The following is a 20,361-nucleotide window of genomic DNA, read 5'->3' as shown; positions in this document are numbered from 1 at the left end:
GGTGCCGGAGGCCTGCGGGGTCTCCCGGGCCAGGCCGCGGCGTCCATCCCGCTGCGGTGTGGGGCGGAGGTGTTGGGTGTGCCCCGCCGGCGCCTGTGCTTCGAGGTCTGCCGGGCAGGCAGGGAGACGCCTGGCCAGGGAGGTCTCCGGGCGGTGAGGTGGCGGCTGCGAGTTCCTGAGCAGATAGATGGGCGATGGGAGTCAGGTCTGGCTTGGGCCTCTCCTGGGAGGGAGAGGAATGTAACTGGGGCTGTCTCGAGTTGTTCTTTTGAAATGAAATATATGGGTTTCTGCTTGTCAGAGTGTTGGATAGCCTTTTTGGTGGGTGATTTTGGCTTTTTCTGCTTGGGAGCCATGCGGATGCAAAACAGAAGTGACTTCAGCTGTTGGCTGCCAAAACCTTTTTGTTCTCTTCAGCACTACACAGGAAGAAGAGTTTTTTTGTGCTGAGCTGTTCTTTTTGTGTGGTGTGGTTGTGTTGTTTTTTTTTTTTCTCCCCCCGTTTCACTAGGTAAGATGAAAATATGAGGGGGGAGCAATATTTATATTGCAGTTCTCTTTAGTCACAGAAATGAAATGACTGGAGATAAACAGCTTTCTTGTGGTAAATGGCTGGGTTTATTTCATTCTGAGAAAAAGGGTGAAAAAAGATGCATAGTTCTTTTATAAAGAAAACTTGTTGAGATAAATGCTCTTTAGGTGTCTAAAGTGGATACATGTTTTTAAAAACAGCTTATGATTGGCCTGTACAGATGCAGTTTAAAAACATTGTGTGCTTTTCCTGCAGACTGTGTGTTACTCCATCTATTTTCCTGTAGTGAGGTTACTATCTCCCTTCTCTGTCACACAGCAGGAAACCTCGAGCTGTCTCCCAAGCCTTCTACTAACCGGACAAGAGGCAGCAAATGCAGGGAATTTCATTGGAAGGTCAAAATGCAGCTGGAGGGTTGGTGTGCATAAACGCTTTGGTGTGTTTACCTCTTCCTTGGGAGTCATCCTCCCTTTCCTGGAACTTCTTGGGATTCTTCTTTCTGTAGAGTTTGATTAAATCAGTGAAATGGTTGGCAGGCAGTTAGGGGCAGGATGTAGGAAGACAAAGTGTGATAACAGAAACTTCCTTTCACTGAGGAAAATGAGCAAAAAGTGTTTAATTTTGTTTGCTTTACGTACATCAGTTTAGGCGCTGGAGGCGGAATGTGCCAAGATTTCTGAGGAGTTGGTGTGTTTGGAGGGCAGATTATTTTGTTTAGATAAGAGATTCAGATTTAAGTAGGTCTTGAGTCTTGATAGAGGCTGAATTCTGAACGAGACTCAGGCAATGCTGGTTAAAGCATCTGCAGCAGGCCCATCCAGCACTTCAAAAAACGACACAGCAGTAATTCGGATGTAGGACTTTGGGGTTGTTGAGGAGTCTCCCTTTTGCAGACAACACTCTCTCATAAGGTCATTAATAAATTATTAATGACTTTCTTAAAACTTGTGTAGGCTTTTAGTTTCCATTACTCTTATAGGAAGGTTACTCCTTTGCTCAGGAATCTTTTGCTTGTCTGTATTTATTTATGACCACTTTTTCCTGAGTGCTAGCATTGTCCCTTTTGTTTGAATTGTTTGCTTTCAGCTTTGGTGTTTGCATGTTTGGTGTATCTAAGGCCAAACAACCTGTTTTGTGAAGCTAGGCAAGCTGAGCTCTCTGTTGTCCTTGGGAGCAGCTTTTCCTTTGCCTAGCCCACCACGTCTTTCTGCAACATGTTAGGTCCTGAAGTCTTGAATTTGGAAGTTAAGGGCTAAAATTGGTTCCAGCAGCTTTCTTTGCTATACTGTAATTTCCTTTTAAGCTTTTTTTTTTTTGGTGGGAAGCCTTTGGTATCTCCTCTTTTGCTTCTGTAGGCTGAAGTGTGATTTTTTTTTTTTTTTTACCATGATATCTTGGAGTGTTAGATGATACTGTGGTAAAAATGCTGCTGTACTATTAACATTGTTCCATAATTACCAGTTGTTCATTGCTATTCTGCTGCATAATTCAGATGTAATATGAAACATCTTGGCTGTGTAAGTCTTCTGGCATGGTTCCTTGGCTCAGTAAAGATTACTGCTATCCTCCGTCTTTTCCGACCATTCTTTTAGGGTAGATGCATTTCTCAAACTTGTAAGGGGAAAGACGTAATTTGTTTTGGCTTCCTTGCAGGGGCTCTTTCTCAAAGCACTGGAGCAGGGAGGCGTTTCCACAGATGCAGGGTCTGTGGGCCTGGGAAGGAGAATGTGCTGCAGAAAGGAGCATGTGTGAGGAGCGGTTTCTGACTAGAAGCTGCCCGCTGTTAGGCTGCAGGTGCGTGGGTTCAGAAGCTTCCTCTGCAAGAAATAAACTAATCTTTCTAACACAGCGCTGTTCACAATAGCAGTACTTGACCTCACCTGTTTCTTCCTGCTTGGCTGGAACACTGACTTTCTGTAGCTGGTTGGGAGTCAGAAAAATTCCAAATTCTGATGCTGTTTTCATCTGTCGCAAAGCCACCGCTTCCATTTGAAGTGTTGAAGCACACCTTGTTCATATTTCTTGTGTTTATGCATTATGGAGTTTCGCTGTTCCTACTTTTAGAGCACCTGAAAGAGGATTCGCAGTAAAGGTTGGAAAGCTTGACTAGAGAAGAGGGTGCAGAGGCAGAAGTGAAATCAAGAGGCTGATTGCTGTTTTGAACACTGAACTGTCATTCAGAACCCCCACTAAGAGTTCTTTGCCTATAATGTTGTTTTAGCAGGCACTATTAATATCCAAAAAGCTTCCTGTGAATGATGCTGAAAGGAAGTGATGGTGTTACACTCTCAATATGTCTAAGCTGATAATTGCTCTGGTTTTAAGCTGGAACTGTTTATTTGTGTTCAATCTGGATGACCCAAGGTTAAGAGCAAGCTGTAGCCTATCTATGTGTATGGTTCCCAAAGGAAAAGGCTGGCCAGATAGAATAATGTAAGGTTATTAATGGTTGTTGGTAGTTGATGTTGCAGAGAGGATGTAGGAATGAGCCATTAAACAATTGGAAGAAAACACAAGTAGAGCATCATAAGGCAAGGAGAGAAAAATGATGATGCCTCTAAGGTACTATTGCTTCTGGCAGGTATTTATGGCTTCAGGCAAAATAATTTTCACCTCTGATCCTGCCAGTGCCTTTGAAAGTGTCTGTCAACTGCTCTGAAATTTTCCTTTACTCCTCATCTCACTTTCTGCCGGTTTCTGAGAAGACAGATCTTGACCAAATGAATTGCAGATTGTACTGACATTGGTTTTTACCTTTTACTAAAAAGCCTTACTAGTCAAAATCCATTTTGCAAAAGGTGGGTTATACACTATGGGTGTCCTGTGGTAGGTGCTTATAGCCCTATCGTAGGCTTCGATTCTTCTTGCCATCAAGGATGCATTGTTTCTATTGATGTTATTAAATTAATGAAAACAACAGATTGCTGTTCATCAGGAAAGGCATGTCTCTCAAATGCTTTTTTTCATTCAATACTAATAGGTGCTGAGAAGATAATATTCAAAGAAAGTTTAGCAAGTATCTAAGTATGTTAAAATACCCGCTTCACTGCGGGGTTTATGTAGTTGCAACAGAAGAAATAATTGACGGAAGTCTCTGATTTTTAGCATTCCAGTTTTTCCTCCAGCAAGAAGCTGACGGTCTCTAATCTGCAGCAGCTCCTAGGCTGCTGTCTTTTCATGTCTTGTGACCGTTTCTGCTAGGAAGTAGTGGGATAAGAGGATTTATTTGAAAATAAATAAATATCCAACAGTTACTATGTCAGTACAGATGGCTCTTCAACATTTTTTATTAAAAAAAAAACCCCAAACCAAAAAACCACAAACACATGAAAACTATTACCTAATTAACCATTCTGTTCTTATTCTTACTTGTCAGCCCTTACGTTTGCTGTCCATGGGTTTCAGTACTGCAGAAGCAAACAAAACTAATCCTAACTCTGAGTTTTACCAAACTGTTTTTCATGTTGTTACATAAGTTAGTAACATTCTATTCAAATAATATATCAGTCTTGAAAGCCTTAATGTAAATTAATACCTCATCTATTTGGTTGATAATGAGGATAGTTTAAAACATGTGAGAGTTGTGCCCATGAAAAGACTACAGGTAACCGCAGGCATTAGTGTTGTAGTTGCCATTTCATTTTTGTCATGTTTTCCCCAAATGTGTCCCACGAAAGGGTCTGTAATAGGCTTAAGTTTTCCTAAATGTACCCTTCTAACACGTTGCGTAGAGTTTTGCAGTATGTCTGTGTGTTCGTTTTAAAAAGCCTCAGAACAGGAAGCTAATGCAGAATGTGTTGCTGATAATGTGCGCAAGATCTCAGTAAGTAGTATTTTGCTCAAGCTTATTCCATGTGAAAACACCACCTCTTGCTTTTTAACTTTGCCTTTCTTTTTTTAAACATTAATGTTGCTCAAAACCAGGTAGCTCTCATTTTATCATTTACTGGTTTTGGAACTATGTTTCTTAAGTAATTTATGTGCATCTGATTGAGAGGAGGGGGCGTGAAATGTTTGTCCTGAGATACACCAAACATTCAACACACATGAATGCATGTTTGGGCATTAGTTCTACCTTGTTTTGCTGCCTGCTGGATCCCTATTGCTCTCATTTAGTAATTCCTTTATACAGGTGTGACTCTCAGGTTTCCATTTCTGTGGGCTTTACACTGCAAGCTTCTTTATCTTGGGACATTGTGCAGTTATTTTGGAATAGTACCTATCCATGTAAAATGCTGAGCTTGGCTGTGGGGGCTGTTAGCTGGACCCTCAGTGTGTGGGGAGGTGGGAATGTGCTTGAATTAGTAGGGTGAAGAGGTAAGTGAAAACATCCCCTGGTTCTGGGGGTTTAAGGAGAGGGTGGTGAGGGATGGAGGTATATGCTTCATTCTACACACGTGTGCGGGCTGGTCCTGTCTCCATGCCTGGTAACACTGCTGTCACTCAGACAACAGGGGCCGAGAGCCCTTGTCTTTGGGTAAATCCCGACGCTGTACATAACCACATAGAATTGTGGCAGTGGTCATGTACAGCTTGACACATGCTGCTTTTTAGTTTTTAGCATTCCCACATAAAAAGACATCCTGAAGACCTAAATTAATTGCCTCTGAAATATTTCAAGTGTGGAAGTTTTGTCTACTTAAGAATAACAATGAGACAAAAGTAGATTGCGATGAAAAGAATAGCACCACAAAAAGGCTTTGGAGTGTATTGTTCCTACTGATGGATAATTTAGCTTTCACAGCAGTTTTACACAGAGCACTTAAGCTCGGTAGATGAAAAGCAAATTTAAGTCCCTCGAGTCCTCACTAATTATACCACAATGAGTAGCTATGGAAATGTCAACTGCAAAATGTGATTGTAATGCAGCATTACCGTGAGGCATCTTTTGAATGCAAATTCAGACGTGCATTTATGGCTCCCAAAACAAATGTAGCACTGCCCCTTTCTGAAAGGGTGTAGTGGTGTTTGGCCGTGGTCTTTGTATGCAAACAACAAAATCTGGATGCTGTGGGCACAGCTTGTTTTCTGGTGCTTGGTTTCTGAACTGTCATGGTTTTCTCTGTAAACTCATAGGGTGTTTTTGAAACTCGGGAAGAGAGTGGGAAAGGTGCATTCTCAGGTGCTGGTTACTGCCGACCTTGCTCTTCTGAGCACTCTTATGCCGTTCCAGCCGGTGGAAGGTGCTTACTGACTTAGGTGAGAGTGCAGAATCAAATACTGAATAATGTTAAAAACATGCTGTGCTGGACATAAGTATTCTGACACGTTCTATTTATCTGTCTACCTCTATATATTGACTCGATCAAGGAAGGAATTGTTGAAGGAAGTAAACTGACAAAAGTCAGCCTGAAGTAAACTTCCAAATGAAATGAAAACTGACATTATTTCAGTTACATAAACAAAGTAACAAAACCGTTGAGCATACTCAGTACTAAGAGTGGAACTCGGAAAGGATGTGCTTAAGTGATTAATTAAATCCTGTGTGTTTCCTTGTTCCTTTTTGCACATCCAGGATGAGTGAAGCAGCTGTTTGGGGATGACTGGAATTAATTTTGCTCAGAAGCAGGGCCGACTTTCTGCTAGCACCTGTTTGTATTAGTCTTGCATTCCTCGTTAATCCCCTTCTGACTTCATCATTCCAATTCCTTCTCCATCTTTCAGATCTCCTGCAGCCTTTCCTTTGTTTTGAAAAGCTTCATGAAAAGCACATCTGTTTTAGGATCTCTGCATACAATTCTGTCGTAGGAAATTCTCACCCTTGGAAATGATTAAAAGCATGTCATTTGCAGAGCACTCCGATTTATACAGCGGACATTGACCCTGTCATTCTATGCTGCAGGATGGTTGCAGGAGTATGGTAGTGCCATTAGGCAATAAAAAGTTTTATATACATGGAGCAGTCTTTCACAAGCATTTCTGTCAAATTAGGACAGAACCTGAGTCCTAGAATAGTAAAGACTAATTTGCAAAGAAATAAAAACCTGCTTTGAACACAGCAAAGGCAGTGAGGCTTTAATTACCCCTGTAATTCAAGCTGTAAAAACTTTATGGATTTGTTTCAAACTGCTGGAAAATGTGCTTAATCTGGAGTATGTTCCCTCATAAATTTTACCAGCACCATGGCCAAACCTCACAATGTCACTTGGCACGTTATTGCAATGATTTACTGGTAGCAGGATCCTCTGATAAGTGAAGTAAGTTTTCTGCTGGTAAAAAAGAGGCCCTTTTTTCCTCCTTGCTCTGTTTTGTGAGTTATGACCACTTGCAGGTGCCTCTAGAAAGTGTAAGTGTTGTCTGCTCATCAGAGGATTTAAGATGCTGGTGTTGATCTTTATCTCTCTTTTTCACACCCTGTCTTGCAACCAATTGTAGGTTTTCACCTTCTACCATGTATATCAAACTTGTTAGTGGGAAATGATGTGTGACTGTGCGGAGACTGACTTTGGGTCATCTTCTGAATCAGATATGCCCGAAATTTCGGTGAGCTGAATTTGAGATCTGGAGGGGTAATGCTTCTGTCTCATCAGCTCCTTCCTTCATCCTGGTGTTTACAAACATCAGTTGTTTGTCCAAACAGTGTTTTGAAGTGGTATTACAGGCTAGTTCAAATGGGTCATATGCCATAGAAAGTAAAAGCAGGTGGAGTGGAAAAAGGAATGTGGAAAACTGTCCCTAGATAAAAGCCTGCCTTTAGCCCTGGTTTTCTTTTAAGTCCTTGAGACAGAGCTCTTGGCACGAAAGAGAACAGGAGTGTGCATCTTTGCAGTGGAGAACAGAGAGGGTTAAGCACTGAGATCAAAAGGAACAAGTAGGGCTGAAGTCGTGGGTTGTGGAGGGTCAGACTGCACCCTTGCACGGTTGGCTGATCAAAGGGAGTGCTGCTTCGGGAAGTCTAAGGCAGGAAAAACCTTTGCCCGTATCCCTTCTCCAGCAGGCTCCTATGGGTAAGCTTTGTGTGGCGTTTCCTTGTTTGCTCACATCTTTGGGTAATGGCACATCAGCTCTTCACAGGCTGCTGCCAGCCTGTGTTTTTCATGTCAAAATCAGAATTGAAGCATGCCAAGAGAAATCTGGGGAAGCTTGCAAACAGTAAGCAGGGAGATTGCTTCTTATTAGCTAATGATGAGTGACTCGCCTGCAGCGAAGGAGCGGCGGACTGCTGGGTTTACAGTGTTGGTTGGAGGGACGCTACTGCTTGTGCACAGAAGCTGCCCATGTGCTGGCAGCCTCCTGGTCCTGCTGTGCACTAGGCAAAATTTCCTGCACACCCTCTTCGGTGCTTGCCGTTGAAGTTGCTGACCACATTGTCAGGGCATAAGAAGAGATCAGCAGTAGATTGAAACTGATGATGTGACAGGTTGAAGATTGAAACTGATGATGTGATTGAAACTGATGATGTGACAGGATGATGTGAACCTCGGGGAAATCAGGGACTTGATTTGAGATGTGGGCTCTGGTGCTGAGGATGGCATGGTTTGTACAGGTTCTGCAAGGTAGTGTAGTGCCTGAATATTTTGTTTCAGCGATCCTAAATACCCTGAGCTTACTGTGTAGATGTTTTTTCTCCCCATGTTTGGAGTCGAATAATTGCTTAAACAAAATAGCATTTGGACAAGATCGAGCAATAGTGTTTGACAGTAAGTGATGTGGTTGCAATTATTGGACTTCAGGCTTACGCAGAGTGCAAGAACACATAGCTGGCAACATTTCTAGTATTTCTAGAATAATTTCTAGTGTATCTAGTATTTGTAAATGTATATTTATAAATTGATAGCATATATACATTTCTAGTACATCTAGAATCATGTCCTGGCACTGCATCTGAAATGAGTAAATTCTTGGTCGCTGTGAGGTCAGGAGTGATTCAGTATTCCTGACATGATAACCAAGAACCACAGGCTTCTTTGGGAAATGGAGTAAGTTCACAGTCATTGGATGTCCTTTGAGCACTTTTCCATTTAGAAAAGGTTATGTTAATTTTTTCTTATTTGTTTTTTACAGCAATGCTGAGTGACAATAACTCTGTGAAGCTGAAAAGTGATTGTTCACCTCCTGTGCAATGGTGTAAAGTGGCTGCACGTGAAGATGAGAAGACCAAGCTGGTTTTTAAAAGGTACTCGCAAGTAAGTGTCATTGTCAAGGCAATGTAAAGGTCATTCGCTCTCCCTCTAGCCTGGGCAGTTGCAAAAAGGATACAAAAAATCAAGGGATGAGATTGCTATGGGAACGGAATGGAGGGTTAAGCACACAGCTTTCCCTGGGACACCTAAAACACTTGAAGGAGCCCAGGCTCTCTGCTAGCAGTACCTGTTTTCCCAAGCCAATGTGAGATCCCAGTACTTCACTCACAAGTATTCCCAATCTTTTTTTTTTTTTTTATCCAGATAGGTAACAGTGTCGATGCTTTTGTACAGTTTCAATTCAGTTAATTTCTTCAATTTTGGACAATTGAAGAAATTCAAGGGCAGTGGGTATTCTGGGGAGGAGTTCCCTCATAGTTAGCTTCTTTAGGAAGACTTCTGGAATGCTGTGTCACAAATTCTTCATTATTCCATTAGTTTAACATGAAAATGGAATTAATGAATGTGTTCTAGTGTACATCCAGAACGACATTTTAAACCAAAAAAGCTCACTACTGTGATGCCTCTCTGCCATGTAGATTTTCTAGGTTTTAAAGCTTCAAAAAGCCAAACTCTTATATCCACAGGTGTTTTGAAAACCTGAATGGTGCAGCCCCAGCTGAATCTAGAGATACTTGATAAACCTCTGTGGAGGAAAACCAGCCCTGTTGATCTGCTGTGAACCCTGTTTCTGCAAGTCAGCCGATTTCTAGGGGTTGCAGCCTAACATACTAATGAAGGTTTTAGGACCCCTATCAGTGCAGAAATTTAATTTAACTAAATCAGATGTGAGAACAGTGCTGCTTTTCCAGTAGCCACCTTATTTGCAGCACACACTGCAAATGAAGTGCCAGGATTGCATCTATTTGCCCATATGGTACAAGACTTGTTAAAAAAACCCAAACTTAGCAGCCTGTATTAACTTCATCTGAAAAAGTTTCAAGAAACACTGAACACTTAGCAGATTGTATATTTTTTAAGACATTTAAACAAATGTCCGGTCTTTAGGAAACCATAAGAAATGAAAGTCTATAATAAAGCTCAAACTACATACTTGAGCAACAACCACAACTCTAACCAAATAATGATGTAATTTTGAAAATTGGTTTACATATGAAATGAGCCAAGTGAATATTTGGAGATCAACAGTGAAATTCCTTAGGAATGAGCAATGAGTAGATCCAAAAGGTAGATAGTCTGTATAACTCAGGGTTAAAGTTTGGGTTTTTTTCTTCTGCATGTTTTGAGGCTGTAAATAATTAAATTAGGTTTCTCAAGATAAACCTGAGCATCTAAATGCTGCGTTCTGGCCTGCCAGTGAGTTGTAAGTTTTGCTTGTGAGTGATGGATAGCTATTGGCCCAAAATCTTGCAATTTGAAGTTTCATCCCTTTTTTTAACTAGTGTGAAAATACATATTTCAAAGTGGAGTTGTCCTTTAAAGTAGGAAAATGAAAGTCACTTTTGGTTTCTTTATGAGGGAGAGTAGTTTGACCCATCAGAGATGCATTTCAAGTATATGATGGAGGCTTAGAACTGCATAAATCAGTGTCAGTATGCAACATTTTATTTACCAAAGCATCTCCCTGTGTTCATACTTCCCTGCACGTAGCTCTGAAGAGTTGTGAAAGACTTGCAGTGAACAAAGCAATAGTTTTTCTTGGTTTGAATCAAATGCAAGCATTCACCTGAAGTTCTTCAACTGCCTTAAATTTGTTTAAAAATACTCATTTAACCATTGATGGGTTGCTGGAAAAAAAAAAGATTATTCTTTTTTTCTTCCCTCTCTTCTACCCTTGCACCCTCCTGTTTGGTTTTAGGCTTCTTGTACTGTCTGTGGTTGGCGGGTGCTTCCTTTATATCCTTAAATTACGTTTTGGCCCTGAAGAATGTGACAGAACAAAAATGCCGTATGTGGACCTCGATCGTGTAAGGGTTCGTATTTTTTGGCGTTCTTTTTACATGGCTTAAAGTTATTGGTTGACAGTATAAGACTTAAGAGGTTCTGTAAGAAGGAACTAGAATGCTGAAATTATCCTGTGAGGGGAGAATGCATTTGGTTTCATTTCATGCCATAGAACTTCTGGGTTTTTTTTTTCTTGTGGAGTAACAACAGAAGTGCATAGAGAAACTGGATTTTTAGGCATAAAATGAGATCATTGTGTCTGTTCTTCTTAACATTTGAAGGGACATGTCATCGGGCATTGTGTCCATGCAGATAACACTGGTGATCAGAAAATTGATGCGAAGGAAAAGTAACATTAAAAAAAAATAAAAAAGCCCCACACCCAACACATTAAACCAAAGGTTTATTTTTACCTCTGCCACTTCCCCAGTCTGCTCTGCCTTCTAGTTGCTCAGATGGCTTTGGAATCACAGGACACATGTTCGGGAGGGTGCAGCTCTTGGATTCATTTGTTTATTAGAAAAGCTTGTGGCTTTTAAGTTGATGTAACAGACAGCAATAAAACTTTCTCTTAATTCTTGCTGACATTTCTCTGCTTTGTCTACTTCACCTGTTTGCTCTTTATAACAGTATTTACCTTGGCTTACAGGTGTTATGTTTCTGTCTTTTGAATGTCTTAACACTGACACAATTTATAGCAGAAGCCCTGAATTAAGATAGCTTGGTCTTAGCATCACTGCATGTGCATCTTCCCACCTTCTTCAGTGTGTGTTTTCCCCTTCTGAGTCTCTTTGCCTCCCTGTTACTTCTTATTTGACTGACTTATTTTCTCAGTAACATATTCTTGCTTGCAAACAACCATTAGGGTACCACCTTATGCCAAGCAAACTTGAAGACTTCATTGGCTGTGTTTATTGCTGTCTCATAATTAATTTTGTTTGTGGTAGATGCAGGAGGGAGGAAATAGCATTTCTCTTTGCCTAGTTAGGTAGTAGCTGATGGCACACTGTTTGGTGCGGTTGTCAAACGTTTGGTTACTGTCAATGCACAAGTTGTCAGCCTTAAAAACGAGGCTCTTCCAAAGATGTGCTGACTCTTACTGTCAAAGTGTAGCATGGAGCTGCATAGGCATGCTTTGCCCAGGAAAAAGTGTGGTGTTTATGCCCAGACTTGCAGAGACCTTTGAAAGGTGGCAGTGGCAGTTCTGTAGAACAATCTTGTTTTTTAAAAAAATAAAAAGCAGTACCACCTCCCTCCTTGTGCACTCTTGCACACTTCCCTTTCCTTAATGGTACAGAAGGGAAACTGAGTTAGCATGAGATTTAAATCTTACCCCTGTGTTTGCTCGTGTTGGTCTTTTTTATTACAGTGGAGGAAAGATCAGCAGAGTCGTATCAGGGAAGAAAGCATGCAAAAAGATTTTATTTTGATTGATAAAAATAATAGCTTTGCTATTTCTCTTCCTTACATAATTAATAACTTCAGATACCAGCTCAGAATTCTAGAATCTTTTAGGGTGTAAAAGACCTTTAAGGTTGTGGGCCCCTCACTAAAAGAAAGACACTGATGTGCTTGACTGTGTCCAAAGAAGGGAATGAAGCTGATGACGGGTCTGGGGAACAAGTCCTATGAGGAGTGGCTGGGGGAACTGGGCCAGCTCAGGCCTGCCAACCCAGATTTCTAAACAAAAAAAAGTACATGAATAGGTGTTTCTGGTTTGCTTTTTTTTGAGACAGATCAATGTGTAGTTTAATCTGACAGCTTAATCTTTTCCTGCAATATGGAACTTTAGTCTTTTATTTTGGTGACTGATCTTTGAAAGAAGATCTGAAACAGCTCCACCTTGCATTCCTTTTTAAGTTGTGTTTTAGTCATCAGCAATACCACTTCTGGAAGAAGTGTTGCTTCTTTTTGATTTGTAAGCAATCCAGCTGCTGTTTCACAGAACTTTTACCCAGTGGATGTGTCTGCTAAAATACTACTACAGGTAGATCTCGTGTCACACAGTTGAGCAGTGGAGTAGAATTCCACTTGCTGGATTTCTGCTGAATTAAGTAGGTAGAAGTATGTCTAGATTTATTTTTTTTTTATATAAATGGTATAATCGTTCAGGTTGGAACCTTTAAGACAAGTCCAACCATTTAACCCAGCACTGCCAAGCCCACCAGCAAACCATGACCCTAGGCACCACATCCACATTTCTCCTTAAGTACTTCAGGGATGTGACTCTACCACCTCCCTGGGTAGCCCCTTCCAATGCCTGACAGCCCTTTCAGTGAAGAAATTTTCCCTAATTCAGAAGGGTATTGACCACTTGGAGCGAGTCCAGAGGAGGGCCACAAAGATGATCAGAGGGCTGGAGCACCTCTCCTATGATGAAAGGCTGCAAGAATTGGGCTTGTTCAGCCTGGAGAAGAGGAGGCTCCGAGGAGACCTTATTGCAGCTTTCCAGTATCTGAAGGGGCCTACAAGGGTGCTGGGAGAGGACTTTTTACAAGAGCCTGTAGTGACAGGACAAGGGGGAAAGGGGTTAAATTGAAAGTGGGGAGGTTTAGATTAGATATCAGGAAGAAATTCTTCACAGAGAGGGTGGTTAGGCACTGGGACAGGTTGCCCAGAGAAGCTGTGGATGCCCCATCCCTGGAAGTGTTCAAGGCCAGGCTGGACGAGGCTTGGAGCAACCTGGTCTAGTGGAAGGTGTCCCTGCCAATAGCAGGGGGGTTGGAACTAGATGATCTTTAAGGTCCCTTCCAACCCAAACCGTTCTATGATTCTAATATCCAATCTAAACCTCCCCTGGCACAACTGGAAGCAGTTTCCTCTTGTCCCATCACTCTTCACTTGGGAGAAGTGACAAACAAAACTGGCCCCTAAGTAATAGTACAAATGTTCTAAAAGGGCTCACTGTCGTTTATCTCCTTTAGTAGCCTCACTTCTTTAGCAAGGCTATTGTCCGGATGTGAGTGAGTGGATGGAGAGACATCCCTTTGCTGGTTTTCACCCTGCACTGGTTAGTGAACAATTAAACATAGAAATACAAGATATTTTAAAGCTTTCTTTATAAACCCCTATGTTTGCTGAACTGCTGGTGGTCAGCTGGTGGGTTGCGTTAAGAGGGCTCTGTATGTTCCTGGAACTAGTTTTCCTGACCAAAATCCTGTATGTTTGGTTTTAGAGAGCGCAACAGTATGCCAGCGCTGTGTTGCAGGAACAGTGCCGGCTTTCTTACGTGAAGAAAGAAATGGGGAAATTATTTGCAGAGAAATACAGCATGGACATCTCTCCCTTTGTAAGAAAAAATATAAATGAAGATGAAGCTCTGTTTAAATATGAACCTCCTTTTGGATTTCACAAGTTCTCTGATAAGCTTAAAAACATCCTTGAACTCTTACCTGAGCATGATTTACCAGAGGATTTGAAGTCAAAACACTGTAAGCGTTGTGTTGTTGTTGGCAGCGGTGGAATTCTTCATGGATCAGAGCTGGGTCATTTACTGAATCAGTTTGATATTGTTATAAGGTATGTATTTTGCCATTTAAGGATTCCAACTACTTCAACTTTACTTTGAGCTGACTTTGGTTTTTAAGGGGGAAAGTCTCTCCGACATAAATGTGACTTGCAAGGCTATTTCTGAAAGTGCTTTTGAGAAATTCCCTTGTGTCTTGACGGAATTTGACAACTTGGGAGCAAAGTAAATTGTCATGTTCACAAGATGGGAATTCAGTGTAATTATCTGTGGGCTCCAGATACAAAAAGCTGTGCAGAAATGAGAGAAAAAGCAGTGAAATCATAGACAAGTAGACAGTCCTGGTTTTATCTGTTCACATGCTCAAGCTTTCAGAGGCAGATTTTAGGACACCTCTGCTTTTTTTCTCTTGGTTAATTGGGATGCTTATTTGAAGGGGTTTTTTATAACAGCTATTTCAAACACAGTAAAAATTAATTGGTGTTTCAGCATACAGTTTGCTTACAGCGTTGCATGCTTATCTTGCCAAGATCAGTGCATGCTTTCTATGATTACCCATGTTTTCTAAAGTCTGCGTTAAATGGATGCGTGCTCTGTATTCATGCTTTCTGAACATTACTGCTTGAACTCTCCTCCTCTGTATTTTAAATCATGTAGCCACAAACCCATTACAGATTTCCCAAATTGCTTTGAAGACCAAGACTTGCCCCTCTTCAGGGCAGACTTGGTGCGGTGAGTCCATCTCTCTTACACACAGGTAACCAAACCAGTTAGCATGTAGAGGAGCAGAGAGCTTGCATTAACTCTTCTCTGAAATCAGGGCTGGCAGTGTGAAGGTGACTCTTCTGTTGATATAGAACAGTTTGTGGGACTCACCCTGCTCTGCATAACGGATGGAGCCGGGCGATGCTGTTCTTGTCAGCAGTATGCTAGCATCTGAAACTTTTGGTGAGCTGGAATGAAGTAAACCCACAGGATGCATTGCATGGAAGGGATAATTTGAATGCCTTTGTGTGTAATACTTGTGGGGTTTTTTTTATATATACACACACACAGAGGCAACTTCCTGTGCTTCCTGTGTGTTTTCCTTCCCTTCATCTTTTAAGCCTCTCTGAGTTGGCACAAGGCAATGAATATGAAATTCTGCAATGATGTTTTAAGTTGCTTTTCTTTTGAAGTTTTGCACTTGTGTGAGTTAATCCAGAAATAGAATTTACTTCCTCTCAAAGGTAAGGCATGAATGAGTGGGTGAGGCGAGGAAGATACTGAGAGAACACTGAACTTTGTTAAAAATCTGTGGGCCAAACCCAAGGTCTTTGCTTAGTGTCTGATGCTTTAAGGGGCTTGTAACCCATGCTTATTAAATACAGTTTCTCTCCACTGTGTTTGTTTTATTTTTGGTTAGGTTAAATGACGCGCCAGTTCAGGGATATACAGATCATGTTGGTAACAAGACGACAATACGGATGACTTACCCGGAAGGAGCCCCCCTTTCTGAACACGAGTACCCTCCTGCTAGCTTGTTTGTGGCTGTTTTGTTTAAAAGTGTTGATTTCAATTGGCTTGAAGCAATGGTAAAAAACGAAACCTTGGTAGGTAATGCGGCAGTGTTGTGTACCTGTGACACTGTTTTTTCTTTTCTAATGCTTAAGAAGCTGGCTGATTCATTACGTCCTGTTTTATTATACTGAGGATGCTTTATTTAACATTTGGGGTTTTTAGCTGTGTCTCCTATTCACATTTGGTACCAGCATTCATGTTGAAGCCCCATGCTGACAGTAGTACTTTTTTTTTCTACAGATACTGGTGGTTTGCACCAAGCTACATGACATACCGAGTGTTTACTAAAGTGGAATTAATTTGACATTAGGTTTAAGTGACTTGTTAAGTCTGTAGAGCTTGAAACAGAAATGAGATTTCTGGATGCCTGTCCATCTGTTTTTTTTAACAGCCAAGGTCTGTGCTGCTACAGTAGGCAAACCTGCAGTTAATGTGTAACTGAAGCTTGGCAGTTGCTCGCGTTTGTCTGTGGTTCCAAAATTAAGTCGTTGTTTATTTTTCACTGAGTATTTAAAGTGCAGAGTTTCCTAAGGAACTGATAGAAGGGTTCCATGTTTCCAAACTCTTTAAATTGGTGGTTTTCATCTCTGTTTGCAGGCAGAAAATTTTTTGCATGTTGAAAAACGGTAGCTAGGTTTATCTGCCCACAGATTCAAAACAAGTGCTCTAAATTATTGAGATAGATTTGGAAGACAGCCTGACAAGTTTAACAGTTTGATACATGTTAGTTTAGGTAATCCAAGGTCCCTTTTTAATGCTGTGATTTTTTTTACAACATGAGGGCATATGGAAGGCCTGTTTCATATTGACCATGACTGTCTACTAGTCCATTAGTCCAGAGAGTATGTGTAGGTACACTGCCTTGTTTCGAATAATCTGAGTATGTTTTGTAGAGGGGAGATATTCCTGAATGCATCAGTTTGTGCAAATTTAAGAGCTGTTGCTCCCTGCGTTTTTTGCATCAGTTTGTGCAAATTTAAGAGGTGTTGCTCCCTGCATTGTTTTAACTGGGGACGAAACAGTGTTGGGCTGTCACCCTCCCTGCAGCAGTGTGATAGTTTTGACCATCAGCTTTCTAACTTGAGTTGAATCCCTAACTTACTTATTTTACAAGCTATTTGGCTATTTCATGCTTTAAGGTTTAGTTTTGAAGGATAGCTTTCTGTATTACAATCTGTTTGGGGGGGATTGAAAGACTGCTTTTTGGCATCTGCAACATCCTCTGTTAGTGAGTTACTTCAGTCTTCTGTGTGCTTTACGAAGAGTACCACTTCTTGTTTTGCATGGCTTGGGAGCAGATCTTCTCATTCCTGCCTTCTTCCCCCGCTCTGGTGTTCTTGCTGGTACAGAGAGCCAGTTTTGGGAACTGCTCTGGGCATGGACGTACTGGAGAGAGCCCACTAAAGGGCCGTGAAGATGCTTAAGGGACTGGAGCATCTCTCCTATGAGGAAAGGCTGAGAAATGGGACTGTTTAGCTTAAAGAAGAGAAGGATCCATGGGAAATCTCAACATACATAAATAACTGAGGGAAGGGTGCAAAGGGGATGGAGCCAGGCTCCTTTCAGTGGTGCCCAGTGACAGGACTAGAGGCAATGGGCACAAACTAAACCATGGGACAGTCTCTCTGAACATCAGAAAATGTTTGTATTTTGAGGGTGACCAAGCGCTGGCACAGGTTGCCCAGGGAGGTTTCAGGGTCTCCTTCCTCGGAGATACTCAAAAGCATGTGGACATGGACCTGGACAACCAGCTCCAGGTGTCTCTGCTTGAGTAGGGTTGTTGGTCACTTGACCCATCCAGAGTTCCCTTCCAGCCTCAACCATTCTGTGATTCTGTGAACTGAAAACATGCTCCCATGCTTTCAGCTGGATCAGCTCTTTGTGCAGGCATTGGCACTTTAGTAAACCCATTCAGAGGATGGGTGGGAAGATGGGACCATGGCAACCTAGATTTGATCAGTGTAAGCTGCTTTAGAGCTGTGTGTTAGTATAGCAATAAGCCTGTTTAAAAAAATAAAGGTCTATGTTGCAGTTGCACAAGTTTGATCATCTGCTTATTGTTATGCATCATATGCAAAGATTTGGAAAATGAGCCTAAGTAACTGTTTTTTCTGGTAACGTCCATCTAATGACCACAAGTGGTGTGACATCAGAATGCAGCTTGCTGAGACTCGTGTAAATCCTCTTCTGAACGCTTATGACTAGGTGGATGCTGTTAAACAACAGCTGTTTGCTTCAAAGCCTGAGCAAAATGGTTTTAAATCCAGTGCTTGCTTCCGAATGCCTGGCTAACGCTTGTGGAAAACTGGTTCCCTTTCCTGTTTCTTTAAATGCTGCTACCTGACTCAGTTGTGCTGGGGAAGGTCCAAAGAACCTTGTGGATTCTGGTGGATGTGTGAACTGATTAAACACAAAGTGCGGGCAAATATTCAGAATGAACAAATTTTCTTCCTGCTGTCCTCTCTGCAATTCCAAATGCTTAGAAGATTTTTCCATTTTTGGGTCAGTCACTTGAGCTCTACACTGGTATTCCTGAACTCAGGATGTTAGCTATAAACTGTTTCCTGAGTTTCTCAGGTTTACTGATGAATTCTGTAGCTTGTGTACTGTCTGTCATACACTTTGCAGCCTCCGAAGTTTGCCTTTGCTGAACTGTTCCTTTCTTTCTCTTAGCCTCTGTGGGTGCGACTCTTCTTTTGGAAGGAGGTTGCTGAGAAAATTCCTTTTTCATCAAAGCAGTTTCGGATTCTGAATCCAGTCATCATCAAAGAGACAGCTTTGGACATCTTACAGTTTCCTGAACCTCGATCAAAGTTCTGGGGTTGGGATAAGGTAAGAATTTCCCTTTTAGGGGAAGGAGACTATAAAATACCAAGTAAAGTAAGAAACTTCCTTCAATGTAGCTTCTCTGTGCAATTTCAGAGCTAGTCTCAAATAATAGGGAAATTAACGCACTCTCAAGACTCCTGTATTTTCTCGTGTAAAATCCAAGTAGGATTTCAGGTCACCTTTTTAGGTAAGGTATTATGCCTCTGCGTGCTGACATGAAATGGCCTGTTTTACAAAGCATTGAGATGGGGCGAGACACATTCGTTCCAGTACAGTGGATTTGCTCACACATCATTGTGACTGGTGTTGAATAGTCAAGAGACACATTTGATGTATGTGAAGTGTGTTAAGAGCAGCCCTGTTCAGTCAAACCAGCAATCACCTATAGGCAGATGTGTCTCTAGCTGCAGGGGAAGGAGAGAGAGTATGGAAACCAGGCCAGTGTAAAGCAACCTTCCAACTGTTGGAACTGCTATGTATGCCAGGGTGCTCGGTAGCAGCTGATGGGTGTATCCTCCCTCTCTCCTTTGCTCCGGCATAGTAGAGAGTGATGAATTGCCCACTTTAATTATACACTGTATTTTTGCCATTTTAATTATGCTTGAGAAATTGGATGTCACTAGTTGTCTTGAACTATGAAAAATACTGAATAACCCATCATCTTTTTTACCTTTTGTTTGAAAGCATTTAATGGCAGTTTATTGCACAAACGTTTGAAGAATCTTCTCAGATGTAGTTGTAAAAATAATGTGACATACCAAGCTACATATCACTTAGTTGTATCATAGTATACTTTTCTTCATGGGTTATTCAGTGAAAAGTCATGTTGTGAAGAATACTATTAGGCATCCTGTTGCTCAAGACTGAAATGAAGAAATGTCAAGTCAAACTGCATGTCAGGAGTTGTTTGATTGTTTGGAGCAAGGGTGCACCTGTAGTTTTAACTACATAGTAATAGGGTGTCTTGCCTTCACAGAAAAAAGTTGAGAGGTGACAGCCCAGAATACTCAAGTTGTATTAGTGTTTGGCCCTGAAGTCTTTAATTTTATTTGATCATTTAATTTGATTTTAGTTGTAATTGATTTAATTGTTTAATTGATTTCAATTTTAAGTGAGAAGAGGGAATAGACAAAGCCATTAAATTTTGTGTTTATAAAACTGGTGAAGGATAATTATTTTAATTCATCAGGCTTCTTCCTCCCCTGCCCCTAATTTTTTTTTTTTTTTTTTAGAATGTACCTACAATTGGAGTCACAGCAGTTGTTCTGGCCACACATTTATGTGATGAAGTGAGCTTAGCAGGATTTGGATACGACCTCAATCAACCCAGCACACCTTTGCACTATTACAACAACCTCTGCATGGCTGCCATGAACGGACAAACTATGCACAATGTGACAAGCGAAACAAAATTCCTGCAAAAACTGATCAAAGAAAAGGTTGTCAAAGACCTCACTGGTGGGATACATTGTGAATTCTGCAGCAAAGACAGCTAGTGATTGAAGCATGGCATGATTTGGACTTGCTGTTATTTCCAGAGGTTCAGCTGGATTAACCTTGTCACTGTCTGAAGTATTTCTTTAAAGTACGTCGAGAGTGGACATGGAATCTCTGCTGCCTTTTTTTTAATGTCAAATTCAATTTGTTGGACTTTTAAAGTTTATTTTCATGTTGAGTTTTACTTTGCACATTTTGGTGGGTATCTATGTAAATACAACTTGGAGTTGAAAGACATCCCTTTAAAATATTTAATGTTTTAAGTTGTCTGAAGAAAAGCAGTGTCTTTGTTTTCAGGTCTATATGGTGCGCACAATGCTAGCCTGAGTTGTCTAACAGCATGCAGGAGCTGTTTTCCACTGAACCTACTGTCTCTGTCGATCCAGTCCTTGGTGTATGACTCCTTTTCATGCATCCCATGGAAAGAAAGGCGTATGCCTCTCAAGTCT

General features: G+C 41.2%; 1 protein-coding gene across 1 annotated transcript; it reads left to right on the top strand.

Annotated features, from left to right (window-relative positions):
• Positions 1-8,533: 8,533 nt before the first annotated feature.
• On the top strand, positions 8,534-19,974 carry ST3GAL5 (ST3 beta-galactoside alpha-2,3-sialyltransferase 5). The gene is made up of 6 exons (XM_010148476.1): positions 8,534-8,658; positions 10,475-10,589; positions 13,736-14,079; positions 15,432-15,618; positions 18,260-18,418; positions 19,648-19,974. The coding sequence occupies exons 1-6, from the start codon at positions 8,621-8,623 to the stop codon at positions 19,909-19,911; spliced, it is 1,107 nt and encodes a 368-aa protein (XP_010146778.1). The 5' UTR covers positions 8,534-8,620; the 3' UTR covers positions 19,912-19,974.
• The last annotated feature ends 387 nt before the right edge of the window (positions 19,975-20,361 follow it).

Source organism: Eurypyga helias, unplaced genomic scaffold (genome assembly GCF_000690775.1).
Source record: "Eurypyga helias isolate BGI_N326 unplaced genomic scaffold, ASM69077v1 scaffold9463, whole genome shotgun sequence".
Classification (NCBI taxonomy): domain Eukaryota; kingdom Metazoa; phylum Chordata; class Aves; order Eurypygiformes; family Eurypygidae; genus Eurypyga; species Eurypyga helias.
Note: the sequence above shows the minus strand (reverse complement) of the source record. Positions and strands in the feature narration are given on the sequence as shown.

Coding starts and splice junctions, on each gene's coding strand:
- ST3GAL5 (XM_010148476.1), top strand. CDS start 8,621: ATGAGAAGACCAAGCTGGTTTTTAAAAGGTACTCGCAA. Junction 8,659..10,474: donor TTTTTAAAAGGTACTCGCAA/GTAAGTGTCATT, acceptor GTTTGGTTTTAG/GCTTCTTGTACTGTCTGTGG. Junction 10,590..13,735: donor TGGACCTCGATCGTGTAAGG/GTTCGTATTTTT, acceptor GTTTGGTTTTAG/AGAGCGCAACAGTATGCCAG.